Source organism: Macaca nemestrina, chromosome 8 (assembly GCF_043159975.1).
Source record: "Macaca nemestrina isolate mMacNem1 chromosome 8, mMacNem.hap1, whole genome shotgun sequence".
NCBI lineage: Eukaryota > Metazoa > Chordata > Mammalia > Primates > Cercopithecidae > Macaca > Macaca nemestrina.
The window spans coordinates 50,257,193-50,276,159 of record NC_092132.1 but is presented as its reverse complement, the minus strand read 5'-3'; the positions used below and the strand labels follow the sequence as shown (position 1 = coordinate 50,276,159).

Below are 18,967 nucleotides of genomic sequence, written 5' to 3'. Positions count from 1 at the left end.
AGTAAGGCAAATGCTCAATTTATATTGATTGTTGGGAAAATTCACAGGATGCAATGTATACTAGATTTATATGTTAAAACTCCCAAGATCAAGATCAAATTTCTGCCAAGAAGATTTAATTTTTAAAAATATTGATAAGTATCTCAACATCACTTTTTGATTCTAAGGTGAGATAGCTTGACAGATGGTTAAAAGAGCAGTTGCCTAAGGAAAATGATTTACAATAAATCTTTCAAGAGATGAATTTAATTGCCTGCCAAAAATTTCTCAAATAACTCTCCCAGTTTAAATTTCAACCTCTCCAAGAGACATGCGCATTTTTGTTTGAATGGATTTTATTTTTGGAGCAGTTTTATGTTCACAGTAATATTGAGCAGAAAGTTCAGAATTCCCATTATATCCCCTGACCCCTAACACACACAGCCTCCTCTACTATCAACATCCTGCACCAGAGTGATACAGTTGTTATTCATACAATCTATGAATCTACACTGACAAGTCAATATTACCTAAAGTCCATAGTTTATGTTAGGGTTCACTCTTAGTAGTGTACATTCTGTGGGTTTGGACAAATGTCTGATGGTATGTGTTTACCATTACAGTATCATATGGAGTTGTTTTATTAAAAATCCTCTGTGCGGCTGGGCACGGTGGCTCACGCCTGTAATCCCAACACTCTGGGAGGCCGAGGTGGGCTGATCACGTGAGGTCAAGAGTTTGAGATCAGCCTGACCAACATGGAGAAACCCCATTTCTACTAAAAACACAAAATTGGCTGGGCGTGGTGGGGCATGCCTGTAATCCCAGCTACTTGGGAGGCTGAGGCCAGAGAATCGCTTGAACCCAGGAGGTGGAGGTTGCGGTGAGCCGAGCTTATGCCATTGCACTCCAGCCTGGGCAACAAGAGCAGAACTCTGTCTCAAAAAAAAAAAAAAAAACAAAAAAAATCCTCTGTGCTCTGCCTATTCACCTCTCCCTTCCCCCAACACCTGGCAACCACTGATCTTTTCACTGTCTTGATATATATATATATATATATGGATATATATGCTTTATATATAGGGGTATATATATGCTATATATATGCTTTATATATGGGGTATATATATGCTATATATAGGGGTGTACATATATGCTATATATGCTATATATAGGGGTGCTATATATTATATATGTATAGCATACATATATCCCTATATATATTTTATATATATAGCAAGACGGTGAAAAGATCAGTGGTTGCGAGGTGTTGGGGGAAGGGAGAGGTGAATAGGTAGAGCACAGAGGATTTTTTTTGCTATTTTATATATCTATATTAGATATGTAATATATATATTTTTAGATATCTATATCTATGTATCTAAATTGTATATATCTAATAATAATTAGATATATACATCTATACATCTAATTATATATAATTATATATATCTAATAATTATAAATATCTAATAGTATATATATCTAATATAGATATCTAATATAGATATCTATATTAGAGACAGGGTCTTGCAATACGTATATATTTTAGAGACAGAATCTCTTACATTGCTCAGGCTGAACTTGAACTCCCGGGCTCAAGAGATCCTTCACCCCAGCCTTCTGAGTAGCTGGGATCACAGGTACAAGCCACCATGCCTGGCTCCGCAATATATTTAAAGGAAATTTCTATGTCATTTAACTGGGAAGCTTTTCTAAATGGTTTTCTAAGAGCTGACTGTAAGGGTCTTTGATAAGATGGCACAGAACTGGCCGGGCACTGTGACTCACACCTGTAATCCCAGCACTTTGGGAGGCTGAGGCAGGCAGATCACTTAAGTCAGGAGTTTGAGACCAGCCTGGCCAACATGGTGAAACCCTGTCTCTACTAAAAATACAAAAAATAAATTAGCTGGGCATTGTGGAGAGCACCTATAATCCCAGCTACTTGGGAGACTTGAACCTGGAAGGTGGAAGTTGCAGTGAGCCAATATCTGCCACTGCACTCCAGCCTAGGCAAAGAGCGAGACTCTGTCTCAAAAAAAAAAAAAAAAAAAAAAAAAAAAAAAAAAAAAAGGGCACAGAACTGTATTTCCAAGCCCAGGGTCTTCTTGCTTCAAAGCAAAAAGTATGTGATGCTGCAATTTGGCGATGAGGTTATATGTCGAATTATTCTCTTTACATAATGAATTTTAGAAGGAATATAATATCTGATCCCACTTCTTGCAGTCCAGGATTTGCAGCAAATGTGGTTGTGCCAAACTGGTTTGCAGGTCACAGTGGGCAGCAAAGTCACAAATGTCGCATATTGAAATGCTCCGAAAGATGCTGTGAGTACGATGGGTTATTTTCCCATAGCCAGGGAATATCTTGTCTTCTGTAAGAACAGTAAATTCGCTTTCTGTTCTCTGGGGAATTAGAAAAAAGTGTACAACGTATTGCTGTTTAATCATATAGCAGTCAGTTTAGGTCCATTTTGAGACTGAATATTTACGACAACTATCTTAGTTTGTCTTGCATTATTCAGAGTAGTTTATTTAGTGCTTTATATATATTTTAACTTTTCTGGGAAATAGTTTCAAACTTACAGACAGGTTGCAAAAGTAGAAATAGTATAAGGAACATTCATATACCCTTTACCCAGATTTACCCACTAACATTTTACTCCATTTGCTTTATCTTTATGTATGTGAGTTTTCTCCTTTATATGTAATATTTAAATTATGTTATATATAACATTTATACACACATCATTTACCCCTAAATACACTAGTGCATACATCCTAAGAATAGGTATATTCTCTTATATAACCAGAACAGTAAATTTAACTTTGACACAACACTTTTATCTAATTTTCCATTCACGTTTAATTTTGTCAGTTGACCCGATATCATCCTTTATAGCACCCTCCTCTTATAGTACAGGGTCCAGTCTAGGGGCAGGTATTGCTTTTTTTTTAAGAATACAGCCCCCTACCCTTTAAAAAGTAGAATATTCAGTTTTTTGCTTTTTTTTTTTTTTTTTTTTTGAGACAGGGTCTCACACTGTCACCCAGGCTGGAGTACAGTGGCATGATCATGGCTCACTGCAGCCCTGACCTCCTGGGCTCAAGCAATTCTCCCACCTCAGCCTCCCGAGTAGCTGGAAACACAGGTGTGTGCCATCACACCCAGCTAATTTTTGTATTTGTTGTGGACACCGGGTTTTGCCATGTTGCCTAGGCTGGTCTTGAACTCCTGAGCTCAAACAGTCTTCCCACCTTGGCCTCCCAAAATGGTAGGATTATAAGCATGAGCCAGCATGCCCACCTTTTTGTGTTTTTTTGTATCTAATATTTTTCCAGGAGTTCAGGAAAATAGCCCCTTAGGATTTGAGCTGCATGTTCAATGTATATGAGTATCTTAGTCCATTTGGACTGCTACAACAAAATGTCTTAGACTGGGTAATTTATAAACAATGGAAATGTATTGCTCACAGTTCTGGAGACTGGGAAATCCAAGATTAATGACCCAGAAGAATTGGTGTCTGCTGAGGGCCTGTTCCTTACAGATGGCACATTTCTCACTGTGTTCTCACATGGTGGAAGGGCACACAGGCTTTCTCAGGCCTTTTCTTTAAGGGCACTAATCCCATTCACTAGAGCTCTATCTTTACGAACTAACCACATCCCAAAGGCCCACCTCTTAAAACCAATCCGTTGGGGATTATATTTCAGCACATGAATTTTAGAGGGACACAAACATTCAGAACATAGCAACTGGAGAATGACGGGTTCTGCTTTTCTTCTGCCTTTCAATTCTTATATATGTGTCTCCACTGGCACAATTTAACCTGGAAACATTTAGGGTAAGTTCTGTGGAAAATAGAGTGCTAGCCTGTCTCCCTATAGGTGCAGAGGAGAATGTAGAAGGGGGTGGCAATCATGCCAAGTTGATCACTGACAAGCTGACACATGCTCCTGTTGGGACCTATGGGTAGAAGGGAGAGGACAATGAGGTCCCTGGCCTCGTGCAGATTTCAGACTCCAGGGAGACCTATAAGTTTTGGGAGGGAAACAAGCAAAGGGCTGTGACTGAGAGTAACTGAGGCACTCTCTCGGACATAGTGTCCGGGAAAGGCCTCTCAGAGTCCTGAAACATGACAAGGAGCCACAGCTATGTGAAGGACAGAGACTGTGGGGTTGTGTCTATCCAGGTAGAGAGATGTCCAGGGCAGTGAACCCCACAGCAGAAAAGAGCTTGATTTATTTTAGGAAATGACGGAAGGTCAATGTGAATGGCAGTTGATGGAGTGTAGCATCATTTTAAGTTGGAGGGGATGGCAGGGGCTGAATTGTGCTGGGCCTTGTAGGACCTGGTGATGAGCTGGCATTTTGTACTAAGTGAAAGAGAAATTCTCTTATTCTATGTGGCATGTTTGGGCAAATTAGATGTCCATCTTGTTGGAAAATTGTTGTAAGATAATTTTGTTAGAATGAATCACTTCACTAAAATCTGCCAGAAAATATTCATAATAAATATTAAATTTCCAGTGCCTCCAATGTGAACACACTCTCCCATAGGGTTGTTCTACTACAACTGTACAATTCTATATGGCAGCCTTGGTGGGGAGCCATGGAAATGTTTCTTCAGGGAGTGACACAATCCTATGTGGCTCCTGTGTGGAGGGGCCAGGAGGAGAGGAGAATAGATGAGATGAAGTGTTTTGAAGGTAGATCCTACAATATTTTGGAGATAAAGAGATTGATGACAGGATGGTGACTCATCAGGTTTGTGGATGGCAGTGCCGTTTTACTGAGATGGGCAAAACTGGGAAAAGACCAGCCTTTAAAGGTGGAGGGGACAAAGAAATCAAGGAGTAATTAAAATCCAGGTATTTGCTATCCTATCTCTTCTTGAATGTTCTGTTTTCAATTAAAAGTTAATCAAACTATTCACTTTTACAAAATACACATTAGATTCAAGAACAATAACGTGATCTTTTTTGCCTTTCAGGATTAAAAATCAGGTTAGTCAGTCTTGGCGGTGCGTGCCTGTAATCCCAGCTGCTGAACAGGCTGAGAGGGAGGATCCCTTGAGCCCAGAAGTTTGAATCCAGCGTGGGCAGCAAAGCAAGACCCAATCTTTTATTCTCAACTGTAAAAAATTAAAAAAGAAATTGGGGAAATATAAACTCAAGTTTTACTAATCTTTTCAAGTTCCTCTATGTTTTAGCAGTATGTCATACACTTCACACATTATCTTATTTCCTCCATTCAGCAGTTTATGAGGAAGTTCCTTTTTTTTTTCTAAGAGAAAGGGTGTCCTTCCATCATTCAGGCTGGAGTGCAGTGACTGGATCATTGTTCACTGCACTGCACTGCAGCCTTGACCTTCTGGGCTCAAGGAATCTTTCCATGTCAGCCTCCTGAGGAGATGCGACTCCAAGTGCCCAGCTAATTAAAAAATTGTTTTGTAGAGACACAGTATCACTATGTTGCCCAGGCTGGTCTTGAACTCCTGGCTTCAAGCAATCCTCCTGCCTCAACCTCCCAAAGTGCTGGGATTACAGGCTGGGTGTGGTGGCTTACACCTGTAATCCCAACACTTTGGGAGGCCGAGGCAGGTGGATCACTTGTGGTCAGGAGTTTGAGACCAGCCTGGCCAACATGGTGAAAACTCATCTCTACTAAAAAGAAAACACAAAACATATCCAGGCATGGTGGCACATGCCTGTAATCCCAGCTGCTTGGGAGGCTGAGGCAGGAGAATCACTTGAACCTGGGAGGTGGAGGTTGCAGTGAGCCAAGATCATGCCACTGTACTCCAGTCTGGGCAACAGAGTGAGACTCAAAAAAAAAAAAAAAAAAAAGAAAAGAAAAAAAACTGGGTGGGTGGGAGGGTGGGGCTGGGCGTGAGCCACGTGCCTGGCCAGTAATTCCTATTTTTATCTTCATTTTACAGTTGAGATGTGAGGCTCAAAGAGCTGTCTTAACACTTGACTTGAAAAGGGTACCACAGTTACAGGGTCGAGTAGGAGTGACTCTTACTCCCTTTCAGTGACTTTGAGTTCCCTGCTTTGTTCCAACTTGGTCAGTGCTATCCAATAGAACTTTCTGCAGTGATGGAAATATTTCATATGTGCATTGTCCAATAGTCACGTGGCTATTAAGCACTTGAAATGTGGTCAGTGTGACTGAGAAACTAAATTTTTAACAAATAAATTTACATTTAATTAAGACATGTGGCTAGTGGCTACTGTGTTTGTTAGCATAGATCTAAATCAACGGTCTCCAAATTGGGGTGCATACAGCCCAGAGAGGGCACAGACTATGAACAGTACAGAAAGAAAACATACATATATATATAATATATATTTAAAATCATTATTTCTGATTTTTTTGTGTGTGTATGTTGTTTTTTAATGTACCTAACATACTAGGTACATTATAATAGGTGTATGTGTGTATATAAATATACCCTACATATATTATACATATAATTCTGTGTGTATGTGTGACTGGGTCTTGCTATGCTGCCCAGGCTGGATTCAAACTCCTGACCTCAAGTGATCCTCCAGCCTCAGCCTCCTGAGTAGCTGGGTATATTACATATGTAACAATTAAAAAAAATTTTTTTTTTTTATTTTTTGAGATGGAGTCTCGCTCTGTCGCCCAGGCTGGAGTGCAGTGGTGTGATCTAGGATCACTGCAAGCTCCGCCTCCCAGGTTTACTTACGCTGTTCTCCTGCCTCAGCCTCCCAATTAGCTGGTACTACAGGTGCCCACCACCACGCCCGGCTAATTTTGTGTATTTTTAGTAGAGATGGGGTTTCACCGTGTTTGCCAGGTTGGTCTCTATCTCCTGACCTTGTGATCTGCTCCCAAAATGCTGGGATTACAGGCGTGAGCCACCGCACCTGGCCATATGTAAGAATTTTTATTTCACACTTATGTAACACTATATAAGTGTGTATATTATATATGTAATAATTTTATTTCACACTTGTAAAGCACTGTGTGCCAGGTATATGATTTACATATATTAATTCATTTAATCTGCATAATGACTCTGTGATATATACTTTTATTATCTCCATTTTACAAGTGAAAAAAACCAAAGTCATACTTGGATGTGCCAAGGTTGTTAGAGGCAAAGCCAATGTTTGATTACAGTCATTCTGGCTTCTATCTATGCACTTTATTTGAGCTAAATAAGTACATGAGAAGTGAGGGGGGCAAACATTTTTACTAATGAGAGTGAGTGACCAAAAATATTTGATAACTAATGCTCTAGGCTTGACCTTAGACAACCAGACATAGCAATTCCTACTTTCCAAATTTAAAAGGACTCTAGGCATTATTTAGTCCTGCCTTTTCCCCACTGATAGATATTCTGTGCATGTAGAGGTGAATGAGGTAGAATGATGGTACAGACAAGCGACTGGCCCTGGCGACTTCCGTACTCATCTAGAGACAACTCTAACACACGAAAGATTGTGTGTGTGTGATCATACAACTTTCCCCATTTAAAAAAAGTTCATCTTTGCCAATTTTGTTCTAATTATTAATTAAAGAAAAAAAAAGACTTGTTTCAGAGACAAACTCTATTGAAATAGAGGAGGATGGGAGGCAGCAAGCCTGGAGGAGGAGGATCCCAGGTGGAACAGCAGGGCGGAACCCAAGTCTGCTCTCTTCCCTAGGTGCTCATCCACGTGCAGCTTGGCTGGTAGTGACTCTAATTCAACAGCAATCAAACGCAGGTTAAAACAACTTACTGAAATAATAGATGAATAAGAAATATAAAATTTACCAAAACTCAATTTTCTCCTACACACCACACACACTTTGTTTAAAATAAGTATGCTGTTCTCCCCACCTCGCCCCCATCCCTGGTCTACCCTAAGCAACTTCTTTACCTCTCCACGCACCCACCAGAGCAATTAGCTATCAGATTAATTAGGGCACATTTAACCTTATATACTATGCTATAATTACAGTTTCTAGGTATGTGAAGTAGGCTGATGGGGTTTTGTGTCGTCAAAGTTTTGGAAAGACCAGAATTCTAAAGTATGCATTTAAAAGAAAGGGCTGGCTGGAGCACGTGGGGTATGTGTGTGTCGCCGCAGTTCCCTAGGTTTCAAGAGGAGGGATTTTAGGTAAAGCAAAGGGAAAGTGTGACGGGAAGGATTACTGTGCTAAATGGGAGCAGCAAATGCCAGTACCGACGCCTTTGGGCATCTAAATCCAAAGCCTGCCTTTCTCGATCTTCAGTTCCCTGGGGAGGCCTGCTGTGGGTGGGGAGGTGTCTTCCTTCTATTCTTCCAGTCTCCCTAAGAACTTGGTAGACAGTTGAGCAATACTTTCTAAGGGCTGGTCGGAGTCAGGAAAGTCAGGTAAGGCGCCCCACGTGCACCTCAACGCGTCGCGGGAGCGCGTCCAGACATCACACATGCACAAGCTCCGCCCGCGGCAGGCCTGGGTGGGTGTGGCCTCCGCCAAAGGCCCCGCCCCTAGAGCGCGTCGCGAGGGGCGCGAGGGGCGGGGCGAGGGAACTGGCAAGAAAGGGCGGGGAGCGAGCGGTGTGGGTGTGCTCGTGACCGCGCGCTCGCGCCCGGAGTGTGGGCGGGGGCGCGCCCGTGCGCGCGCAGGGGAGAGGCCAGCCCAGGCAGCCGTTGTCGGGTTCGACTGGAGGGGCGGGGGAGTCACCTGCGAGCGGCTGCGCTGGCGTCCCGCCCGCCCACCGCGTCTGGATCGCGCCGGCTGAGCGGGGCTGCGGACCGCACACACCCTGGGAGGCCCGGGCGGGGAACGGGCAGAGTCCGCGCCCTGCGTCCGCGACCAGGAGAATCGGACCTTCGCCTTCGTTGCCGCCGCCGCCCGCGGCCGTCGGGGTAGGTGAAGCCCGAGTGGGTGGTCCGCCGGCTTCTGGCTGGCCGGGAGAGGAGACGTGAAACTTTCCGGGCGCTTCCTCCCGCGGTCCCGGAGCCGTCGCGGCGCTGGGAGGTGTCGTCGTCGCGGGCGGTGGCGGCCGACGCCATGTTGGGGTCTGTGAGAAACGGGGCGCTCCCAGCCGCTCCCCTCTCGCCGGGGCCGGCCCGCAGGCCAGTCGCCGCCGCCGTCCCGCCAGCCCGGGAGCAACCCGCGCCCGCCCGCAGGACGCCGCCGCCGCCGCGGGGAAACGGGGGCCGCCGGGGAGGGTCCGGTCCACGGGTCTGCGGGGCGGGGGCCGGCGGACGCGGGAAGAAGCCCCGAGGTCGGGCGAGAAGTTTTGGCGCCTGGTGACGGGGGTCCCGGACACGGCCGGGGGCGTCTCAGGGTCGCAACAAATTTCTGTCCGAAAAGTTTGCAGGGTCTGCATGTTGGGGACATTGTGACCTGAACTACGTATTTGTATGTCAATTGGGAGAAAAAAATGGCCCCGCAGAACTTGCTGTGATAGAAGCGATGGTTTATTTGGAGCCTTTTAAAGTTTTATGATCCTTTGCCGAATTTATTTTTCTTTTTAAAAACGTGATTGAAGGCCGAGAGCGCGCTGCTGGTGTTGCTTGAATAGCCTTGTGTGCTCTCCGTACATTCCAGCAATAACTTGAGTGTGCGGTGGAAGTGGGTATGAAGGTTACAGATACCTAAGCCCTCCTTGGTAATTCATAGACTCACAAAACACGTTGTTGATAAATGCCTTCTTTGTCGTGTTGTGTAGTACGTTGCTGAAGAGACTCATTAAAGAAAAATTTAGACACTAACTTTGAGAGTCTTAAAGGCATGTGTTCTTTTAAGAATAAGGAGAAGTGATCCTGACAGTTTGAAGTTTTTTTCCCCTCCCTTTAGTTTCTTAAGGGTGAATGCCTACCGTGTTTTGAGCATTTACCTTTTTTTAATACTCTGGTAGCTCGTGGGGTCTTCACGTTAATTCAGTATTAACGAAGGCTTCATTATAATCTCTTTGGGTCCCGACCGCACAGGGGGTGAATGGTATTAAGCTATTTATTTGGAAAGCACACGTAATTGGCCTCTAAATAAAAGTGGTGTAGTGACTAAGCATCAAAAGAAAAGATTCAGCTTCAGTAACTGAATCTAAATGATTTTTAAATGAAGACATCTTGCTTTAAAATTCTGTTAAATGAACTGAAAAGCCTCTTAAATACAGTAAGCCCTAAAACCCCAAGTTCTTGGAGAATTTTACTTTTTAGATCTAAAAATACAGCTTCTGCTCATATTTGATTGTCAATTTCTTTTTCCTTTTTTCTCCCTTCCTTTTCCTTTTCCTAGACAGGGTCTCTCTGTCGCCCAGGCTGGAGTGCAGTGGTGTCATCTCGGCTCACTGCAGCCTCGACCTCCGGGGCTCAGGTGATCCACCTCGGCCTCCTGAGTAGTTAGGAATACAGGCGCGCATCACCACACCTGGCTAATTTTTGTTTGAATTTTGTGGAGACAAGGTTTTGCCATGTTGCTCAGGCTCTATTGCCAGTTTCTGTTGTTCTTAAGAATTCTTTTAGCTTTGCTTCATTGTCAAGTAAATGCCATTATAATATTTATTTTTTATTTAGAAATGAAATAAACTAATTTCACAAATGTAGCAGCCAAGCTGGTATTTAACTGGGATCTTATGACTCTGAAACCTTTTCATTTTTCCTATAGCATAACTTTGTAGGATACATAACTCAGTTTTCTGGAGCAATCTGTCGATCTCGTTTGCTCTTATCACTGCTCTGACTTGAATTTGGTTCTTCAGTATACTTATTTCCCAGCGAGCTGATTTACAGGTGATCCTTGTGATGAAATTTTTCCTTAAAAATACTTAAGCCTATACTCTTTGAAGCCTTTTCTGCTCTGTTCTCTCATTCCACTCCCTTTCTCTCCCCAGAAATCAATTAATTTCTCCCATGGTATTACTGTAAATATCGCATAGATCTGTCATGACATCTCCGTGACAGCAGGCAACACATCGGGGCTGATTTGCCTCTTCATTCCCTGTATGCCAAGAACATAGCAGATGCTCAGGAAAGGTTTGAATGGATGAGTACACATATGTTTGTTCCTTGTAAATATGCTTCATGAATTTCTTATGAAATTGTAAATTCCATGAGCATCATAGTTAAATCTTCTTTGTAGCCTTTTTCCCAGTACATGCCATCAACTCCATTAAATCCACAAATTGGTTTATTTTATATATATGTATACACACACACACGCACATATATATATATATGTTTTGTTGTTGTTTTGTTGATAATTTACCTCAGTAACTGAGTGAATTTTGACCTGGGAGTACAGAACTTGAATATTTATGAAATTTCTAAGTAGATAATGGATTAAAGTATAATTACTGATGTATGAGAGAGAAACCATGGGTCATCAAAAGGATTATAATCATAATTTTAAGTGTGATTGAATGTATTTGAACTTGATGGAAATATTGTTAATGCTTGAAAATTTTAAAGGTCATATTTGTACATTTAAGCTCTTGGAACAAATCCCATATAGCTCTATCAAGTATTGTTTTGCCGGAATTGTCTTAGAAGTTTTAGAATGCTCTGCTTAATAGAAAGTATATGAAATTTTTTTTTCTGTTGTTTATCTTTGATGAACCAGCTTTGTACATGAGCTGCCTGCTTATATTTAAAAGCAATGTATGGGTTGACTTAACTGAATTAAAAATACTTGATGGATACACTTTCACAGTGCTGTTTTAAGTTGGAAAACCTCTCTAGGTTAAGGTGTTTTGTAATTCTGTAATTTAGACTGTAGAATTCGGGGTTTATTTCCTGCGCCCACCCAAGATAACTTTCTTCCCTGTCAAACTGTAAACCACAAACTAATGTGCTCGATTTAGGGAGGTCCTGGGAAGGGAATAAAAGGCATTCAGATGGTTGCTGTGAGTGCACTGGAAAGAAAGCAAGTTGCATGTAGGATGGACTGGAAGAAATAAACCTTGTCCTGGCTCAGCTCCTTGCTAGCTTGTGACTCTTGAAAAAGCCGCTTCACTTCTGTAAGCTTCTCTGGACTCATTTGTGAAATGGGCACAGAAATATTTGCCTCAGTGTTATCGTGAGGATCACCCAAGATTCGATGTTTGTGGAAGGGCCTGGAATACGATAAGGTATTATTTTAGGTATTATTTTAACAAATGAACAGAATGACAGTGAATTATATAGAATCATAGAATTTAAAAACTTTTAAAGGGAAGCAGCCTGTAGGAATACCTAGTTCAGTTTTCAGCCTTGGCTGCACATTAAAATCTCCTGAGGAGGTACTTAGAAATAATATTGCCTGGATCCCACCCCAGGACAAATACATCAGAATTACTGGGTTTGGGGACAGAACATAGGTAATTTTGCCTCTTTTTAAAAGCACCCCTGACTTTAGTGTTCAGTCAGGTGGAGAACCTTTTATTTAACTCCATTTCCCATCTCCTTTCTTATGCTCTTCGTTTTGTAGTTGAATAAAATGCAGAGGGGTTAGCTGCCAGCCACATTCCTATCAGTCAGGCTAGAAAGGATGTATTAAATACTTGGAACTGAGGAAGGCGAAGTGCATAGAGGTTAAGTAAGGGTTACATTCATTTCTGGCCAGAATGGCCACATTTGGAACTACACTAATTCCAGTGACCCTCACTGCTACTCTGCAACAGCAGCCTGCATGTTATGACCATGTTACTTGTCATCATTCAGAACCACTCTACCTCAAGTCTTAAACCTTGTGGCCAGATGGCGATGCAAAGGTCTGTTTCTCTTTTTCTGTCATAACTGGTGAAGCAGCTTTTTGTCCTTATTGTCACCTCTATTCCCTCCTAGGCCATTAGTTGTCTTCCTTCTTTTCAACCTTGAACTCTGTAGTTCATGTTCTAACTATGAACTCACTAGACCACATAGTCCCTCCTCTCCTTGACCTTTGCTGGGTATAACTGGTCAGTTTTCTACTTTTGTCCCTGCCCCACACTCTCTCCCAAAGTCACGCTTTTGGTGATTGTTATGTACTTGTTTTCTACCTGCTATATACTAGTCACTTTCTAATCTTTTTCTTATCCCCAAGTTGACTTATTTTCTCTGTTGCTTTTTCACTCGAGTCAGGTTGCTAACCCCAGTCTTGAAACACTTGACTTTAACCTTGCTTCCTTCTAAAATGATTAAGATTTTATGATGTGAATTTTCTATTTTCTTCTCTGCACCAACTTCATCTTTTTTTCCCCCCCCATTTTCAGAAGTGGAACTATTTTTAATTCTTTATACTTGCTTCATTTAAACAATAGTTGGGGAAAAAGATTTTTGTGTTCTTTGCTCATATTTTTATTAAATGTACATATAGCTATATTTTGCTTTTTATACTTATATTTTTCTACACATTCTTCTTTGTGTTTTCTTCCCAAACTAGAAGGCTTTTTTTGTCTATGAGAGAATGTGTTCATTATAAGATAATTAGGCACATCAAAATATTATTAGTCTAGTACTTAGAGATAACCACTACTAACTTTTTGGTGCATATCAACCACTTTTAAATAACAAATCGGCTTATACTATATGTGCTGTTTAGAAACTTTTATTTAATAAAATGCTTTATTTAACAATTTTTCACATTGAATATTATGTTTCCAAAAAAACTGCCTAAAAATTAATGGATGTGCTATAATTTATTAGTCTCCTATTGTTAAATATTTAGATTGTTTACAGCTTTTCCATATTATAGACAAAGCTACCGTGAACTTCATGTGAACAACTTTGTACACTTTTAATTTTTGTATATATTATTGGAAATAGAACTGTTGTATAAACTTTCTAAAGCATTTATATTGCCAAAATGGCATTTAGAAAAGTTGTTCCAGTGTGTATACAGTATTGTCAAGGATATGAGGGCCCATTTTTACCACATCTTAGAGAGGTGAGTAATATATGAATATCATTTTAATTTTTATTTCTTTGATTGGGATTGAGAGTCATTTTTAAAATTTTCTGGTCATTTTCATTTTTTAAATTGACATTTGTTTCTTATTTTTCTGTTGGGATATTTTCCTTTTTTCTTGTGTATTTACAGGAGCCCTTTGTATATTAAAAATGTTGGCTGGGTGTGGTGGCTCACACCTGTAATCCCAGCACTTCAGGAGGCCAAGGTGGGCAGATCAGATTGCTCGAGTCCAGGAGTTTGAGACCAGCCTGGGCAACATGGCAAAACCCCGTCTCTATAAAATATACAAAAATTAGTTGGGCATGGTGGCACGCCTGTAGTCCCAACTACTCAGGAGGCTGAGGTGGGAGGATCACTTGAGACTGGGAGGTAGAGGTTGCAATGAATTGAGATTGTGCCGCTGCACTCCAGCCTGGGTGACAAAGCAAGACCCTGTCCCATCAGTCAATCAGTAAATGTTGACCCTTTGCCGTATTACTTTAATATTCTTCCCCCAATGATGAAGTTTTAAAAGTTTAGGTAGTAAAATTTTTCTTTTATGATAGCTTTTTGTGATATATTTAACTATTCCTCAGCTAGAAATTTAGGTTTTGTTTTTCACTATTAGAGTTAATAGTGGGAAAACGTTTTATATGCCACACCCCCTCCACCCCCTTCCTTCAGTTTATTTCTCCAGGATAAATTTTTGTGGGTAAAAATTTCAAATATTTTATTGTTATACATTGCCATTAATCCTTGTTTTTTTTTGTTTTTGTTTTTGTTTTTGTTTTTTCCGTGTGTCCCACTGCTGATTGTGACCTTTTGGCAGGTTATTTAGTCTCTGAGAGTTGTGAAACGTGTGAGAGCAGGTTGAAAAGGTGCTTTGTGCTCCTTTGTGTCCCATTCTTTTTTCTCTTAATTTTCCTCCTGCTTTCTAAACTAGGGGTTCCCCAAAGTTTAGTCCTCCGCCCTTGTTTTTCTTCCAGCATCAGCCAGCATCTCTAGGTGGGTGACTACCAAATCTCTCTGTCCTGGAGCCCCCTGCCCATCCTGCCATCTTGTGGATGCCCTGGAGGACTTCAAGACAAATATGTCCCAGACTGATTTCTTCTCTCTCCTGAAACAAAGCTAGCATCTGCCCAGTGGCTTACCCTTAAGCCTTTGAAGTCATCTTACAGTCCCTTTTCATCCACGTATTCAGTTATTTCCTAAATCCTGTCTGCTATGCCTCCGTTATCTGCCAATTATTGTGGTTCAGGCTTTTCTTACCTTTCATTTAGAGATTGTTGTAATCCTCATATGACTGGTTTCTTTGTCTTCATTCTTCTCCATATTCTCTTCAGTCCATCCTGTGTACTGCTTTTGTGTCTGATTAATATTTTCCTATTTAAAAACCTTTGTCTTCCCATGGCCTGTGTAATAAAGTGTAAACTCTTTATCTGATGTTTGCTTTCTTTTGCAGTTTTTCTCATTCCTGTTTTACCAGACTTCTTATCACTATGCCTTCTCCTGACCCTGCCTCTTCTGACCTAGGTTCCATTATTTCCTCTCTGGGCGAATAGACTTGTGTACCATTATCCATACCCAAACCCCAGATAGTTTGAGCTACTACTTTTGCTTTAAGGCCCAGCTTGAATTTCTAGTTCTTACAAGACATGTTCCTAGATGTTCTACCTGGTCAAAATTACATCCCACCTCAACTCCTTGGCCCTGGGACCTTCATCACTGTTGGTTTTTTTTTTTTTTTAAGTTAAAAAAAAAAGTTTTGGGCTTGTTTTTCCTCTGCTGTGTTAGTCTTTGCACAGATTTAAGTTAATTGTATACCTCAGTTTATAGCACACTATAGGGATACCAAACCCCTTCCTTGTTTCGGTTTTTTCCTTGTCAGATACTCCCATAATCATCTTTCCTATAGAAATACAACTGAAGTATATATACTTGTCTATATGAACATGAGAATATAGCTGTCTTTCTCTTCCACAAAGATTTTCAGTTTTGAGTATCTTCTGTCCTTTAATACTGCTTTGCACAGAGCAAGTGATAATAAATGTTTGGCTACTTGGAATTCATTAAAAGTTAATGGTTTCATTTGCTTTTCTGAATTAATCACTTAGACTAAAACCCTGGAGATTAATTTTAGCTTTACTCTTCTTTTTTTTTTTTTTTTTTTTTTTTCAAATTTTCAAGTATTTTTATTTTTTATGATACCTAGTAATGTACATGGAATGTTTTTCAGCATTCATCTTAGTAGATTTATCTGTAATTTCAGTTAACATGGGGGTCAGTTTGCCTCCTATTTATTCCTTGCCCTTCCTCATCTCTGCTCAGTGTCTCAGGGGCCTGAACGCTAGAGGTTTTCTGTATCTGTCTCCCATGTCACCTTACTTTTCTCTGGGTTATGCCTATGGCAAGCACTGGCTCAGGACTGGCGAGCAGGTGATTCCAAGAAGTCCGGTTACTTCTTCCTCTCCAGTTCTGTCCTAGGAGGCATGTCTGGCAGACAGACAAAGTCTATGACTGCAGCCTCTACCTGGTGATCCTGGGCTCCAGGCCCCAGTATGTCCTTGCAGTTTGTGGAAGTGGAGACTTCCAGCAGTTGCCAGTTCCTGGGTTGCGTTACCTTCCTTTATTTGTCAGCTCAGCCATCTTTATAAGCTTTACTCTTCTATATCCAGTCTGCAGTTCTGAATCTGACCCATCCTTTCTTTTCCTATTGTAAGCTTCAGACTCTTCATCAACTTTCCCCTCTATTTTTGCAGTTACTTTTCAACCGGATCCTGTTTTCAGTCTCTTCCTTCTCAATTTATCTTTCATCGTTTCTACAGTTATCTTAGAAAAATCCAGATCAGATCAGGTCACTCCTTCCGAAAGTTTCAGAAGGAAGTCTCAGATATTAACAAGATTTTGTCTTATTTTTCCCCTCTTTTCCCACTAAATAACTCCCCTACAGCTTCTGCTGCAGCTGTACAGTGTGACTTTTTTTTTTTTTTTGAGAGGGAGTCTTGCTCTGTGGCTCAGGCTGGAGTGCAGTGGTATGATCTTGGCTCACTGTAACTTCTGCCTTCTGGTTTCAAGCAATTCTCTTGCCTCAGCCTCTCAAGTAGCTGGGACTACAGGTGCATGCCACCACACCGGACTAATTTTTTTTATTTTTTATTTGGTAGAAATGGGGTTTCACTGTTGGCCAGGCTGGTCTCGAACTCCTGACCTCAAGTGATCTACCTGCCTCAGCCTCCTAAAGTGCTGGGGTTACAGGCGTGAGCCACTGCGCCCCGCCCAGTGTGACTTTTTATGTGGGTTTTTACTTGCAAAGCTTTGTGCCTTTATTTAGCCATTTTTTTTGCCTTCTTAAATTCCACTCATTCTTCACAACCTGTTTTCAGTGTTCAAATGCTGTATTCTCTGTGCCATGCCCTCACTCTTTGCTTTTTTTGCTTCCTTACTACTTTGCTAATATTTTTATTATAATACTTACCTCCTTGTGTTTTGTATTAAACCTTGTGGCATATATTTTATTTCCTAGTGTCTTCTTTGTTCTTTTTTCCACCAAACATATAAACCTTGAATGCAGTGAACAGGTTGTAACTGTTTTGAATGATACTAAAGAAAATTGGCCAGGGATGTGACAGGATAACTAATTCCTCAGTAGTGTTTTAGTTGAGCTTTACCAGGTTTATTTTTCAGATATTATTTAATTAATTTTTTTTTGTTGAGACAGGTTCTCGCTCTGTGGTCCAGGCTGCAGTGCAGTGGTGTAGTCATGATTCACTGTAGCCTTGGCCTCCCAGGCTCAAGCTATCCTCCCACCTCAGCCTCCCGAGTAGCTGGGACCACAAGTGCACACTACCATACCTGGCTGATTTATGTAATTTTGGTAGAAATGGGGTTTCACCATGTTGGCCGGGCTGGTCTTGAACTCCTGGGCTCAAGTGATCTACCTGCCACGGCCTCCCAAAGTGCTGGATTACAGGCTTGTGCAATTGTGCCCAAGCTATTTTTTAGATATTATCCAATACTTTCTTTACAGCTGTCAGCACTGTACAGCTGCCCCTGTACAAATACTTTTAGAAATGATGTGAGTTTTTGAATCTGAGTTTTGTGATGATGAAAATATGCACGTAATCATCATTTTTTATTTACTAACTAAACAGCTGTGCTTTTTGGAGAAAGAAGAAATCATTTATATATATTATCATGAGATTGAAATTTTTTAAAAAACAGGATATGCCTTGCTCAATACTTAGAATTTTTAATTATATACTGTACTGAAATGGGCCACAACATTTGCTTGTAAATTTAAAATCTGTGGGTCTAGTGAAGCAGTTGATGGGTAGGATGTGGTTCCTGTTTTCTGTGAAAATTAATGTAGACGTTAAAAATGAAGTTTTTGATTTTCATCAAACTCAAGATTGAGAGCTGCTGCCACTTCTAACTGCTGATCATATTCAGTTCAGTGCACATTGATGCCATTTATACAAGCATTTTTTTAGGTGCTGTTGCAAGTACAAAGTTGAAGGAAATAATCTTTTTTAAAGGAACCTCCACATCTGTTGGGAATGAGCAAGTACACATATTTTTATGAAACAAATAGACTATAAGTGCTATAAAGTGGTACAAATAAAATGGTATGAGGATATACCTGGCCACAGGATATACCCAGCCACAATATTTGGCTGTGAGGCGATTGAACTGAGTGTCTTAAAGAATTGGTGAGATTTCAGTAAATAGAGAAGAACAAAGGAGGGAGGACATGCCGAGCTTAGAGGTAGGGAAGGAAGCCCTGAGCATATTCTGCTAATAGTTAGTAGTCTGATTTGACTATAACAAAGAAAATGTATAGAAAGAGGTAAAACTGGAAGGATAGATTGCAACAAGTTAGGACTTGACTGTGAAGGGCCTTGAATACCAGGTTAAGGATTTTAGATTTGATTCTGTTGCCCAAGGAATCTGGTTTCTGAATAGACTTACTTGATTATAGCAATGGTTAAAGAATATTAAATCTTGCCTTGTGTAGGATGATTTAAATCAAACTTGTCCAATCTGCAGCCCACGGGGCACAGCTTGGAATGTGCCCAATATAAATTCGTAAACTTTCTTAAAACATTTTGAGATTTTTTGTGTGTGTGATT

At 40.9% G+C, this 18,967-nt stretch overlaps 2 protein-coding genes across 6 annotated transcripts in view; both read left to right on the top strand.

Annotated features, from left to right (window-relative positions):
* LOC105476118 (NADH:ubiquinone oxidoreductase complex assembly factor 6) overlaps positions 1–4,991 on the top strand; it is a 107,002-nt gene extending 102,011 nt beyond the window's left edge. For 2 of the 4 annotated variants that reach the window (XM_071067990.1, XM_024791019.2), the window contains one exon: positions 2,209–2,435. In XM_071067990.1, coding sequence (XP_070924091.1) covers positions 2,209–2,362 — 154 coding nt within the window. In that variant the 3' untranslated portion in view covers positions 2,363–2,435. Of the gene's footprint in view, positions 1–2,208; positions 2,436–4,974 lie in introns of those variants that run through there. The other 2 variants (XM_024791020.2, XM_024791023.2) reach the window with 2 other exon arrangements.
* Positions 1–18,967, top strand: part of LOC105476119 (pleckstrin homology and FYVE domain containing 2) — a 36,320-nt gene that overhangs the window by 3,678 nt on the left and 13,675 nt on the right. The window contains exon 1 of one of the 2 annotated variants that reach the window (XM_011731781.2): positions 8,608–8,851. The exons of the other annotated variant lie outside the window; for it this stretch is intronic. The gene's annotated coding sequence lies outside the window, so the exon portion shown is untranslated. Of the gene's footprint in view, positions 1–8,607; positions 8,852–18,967 lie in introns of those variants that run through there. 2 annotated transcript variants of the gene reach the window in all.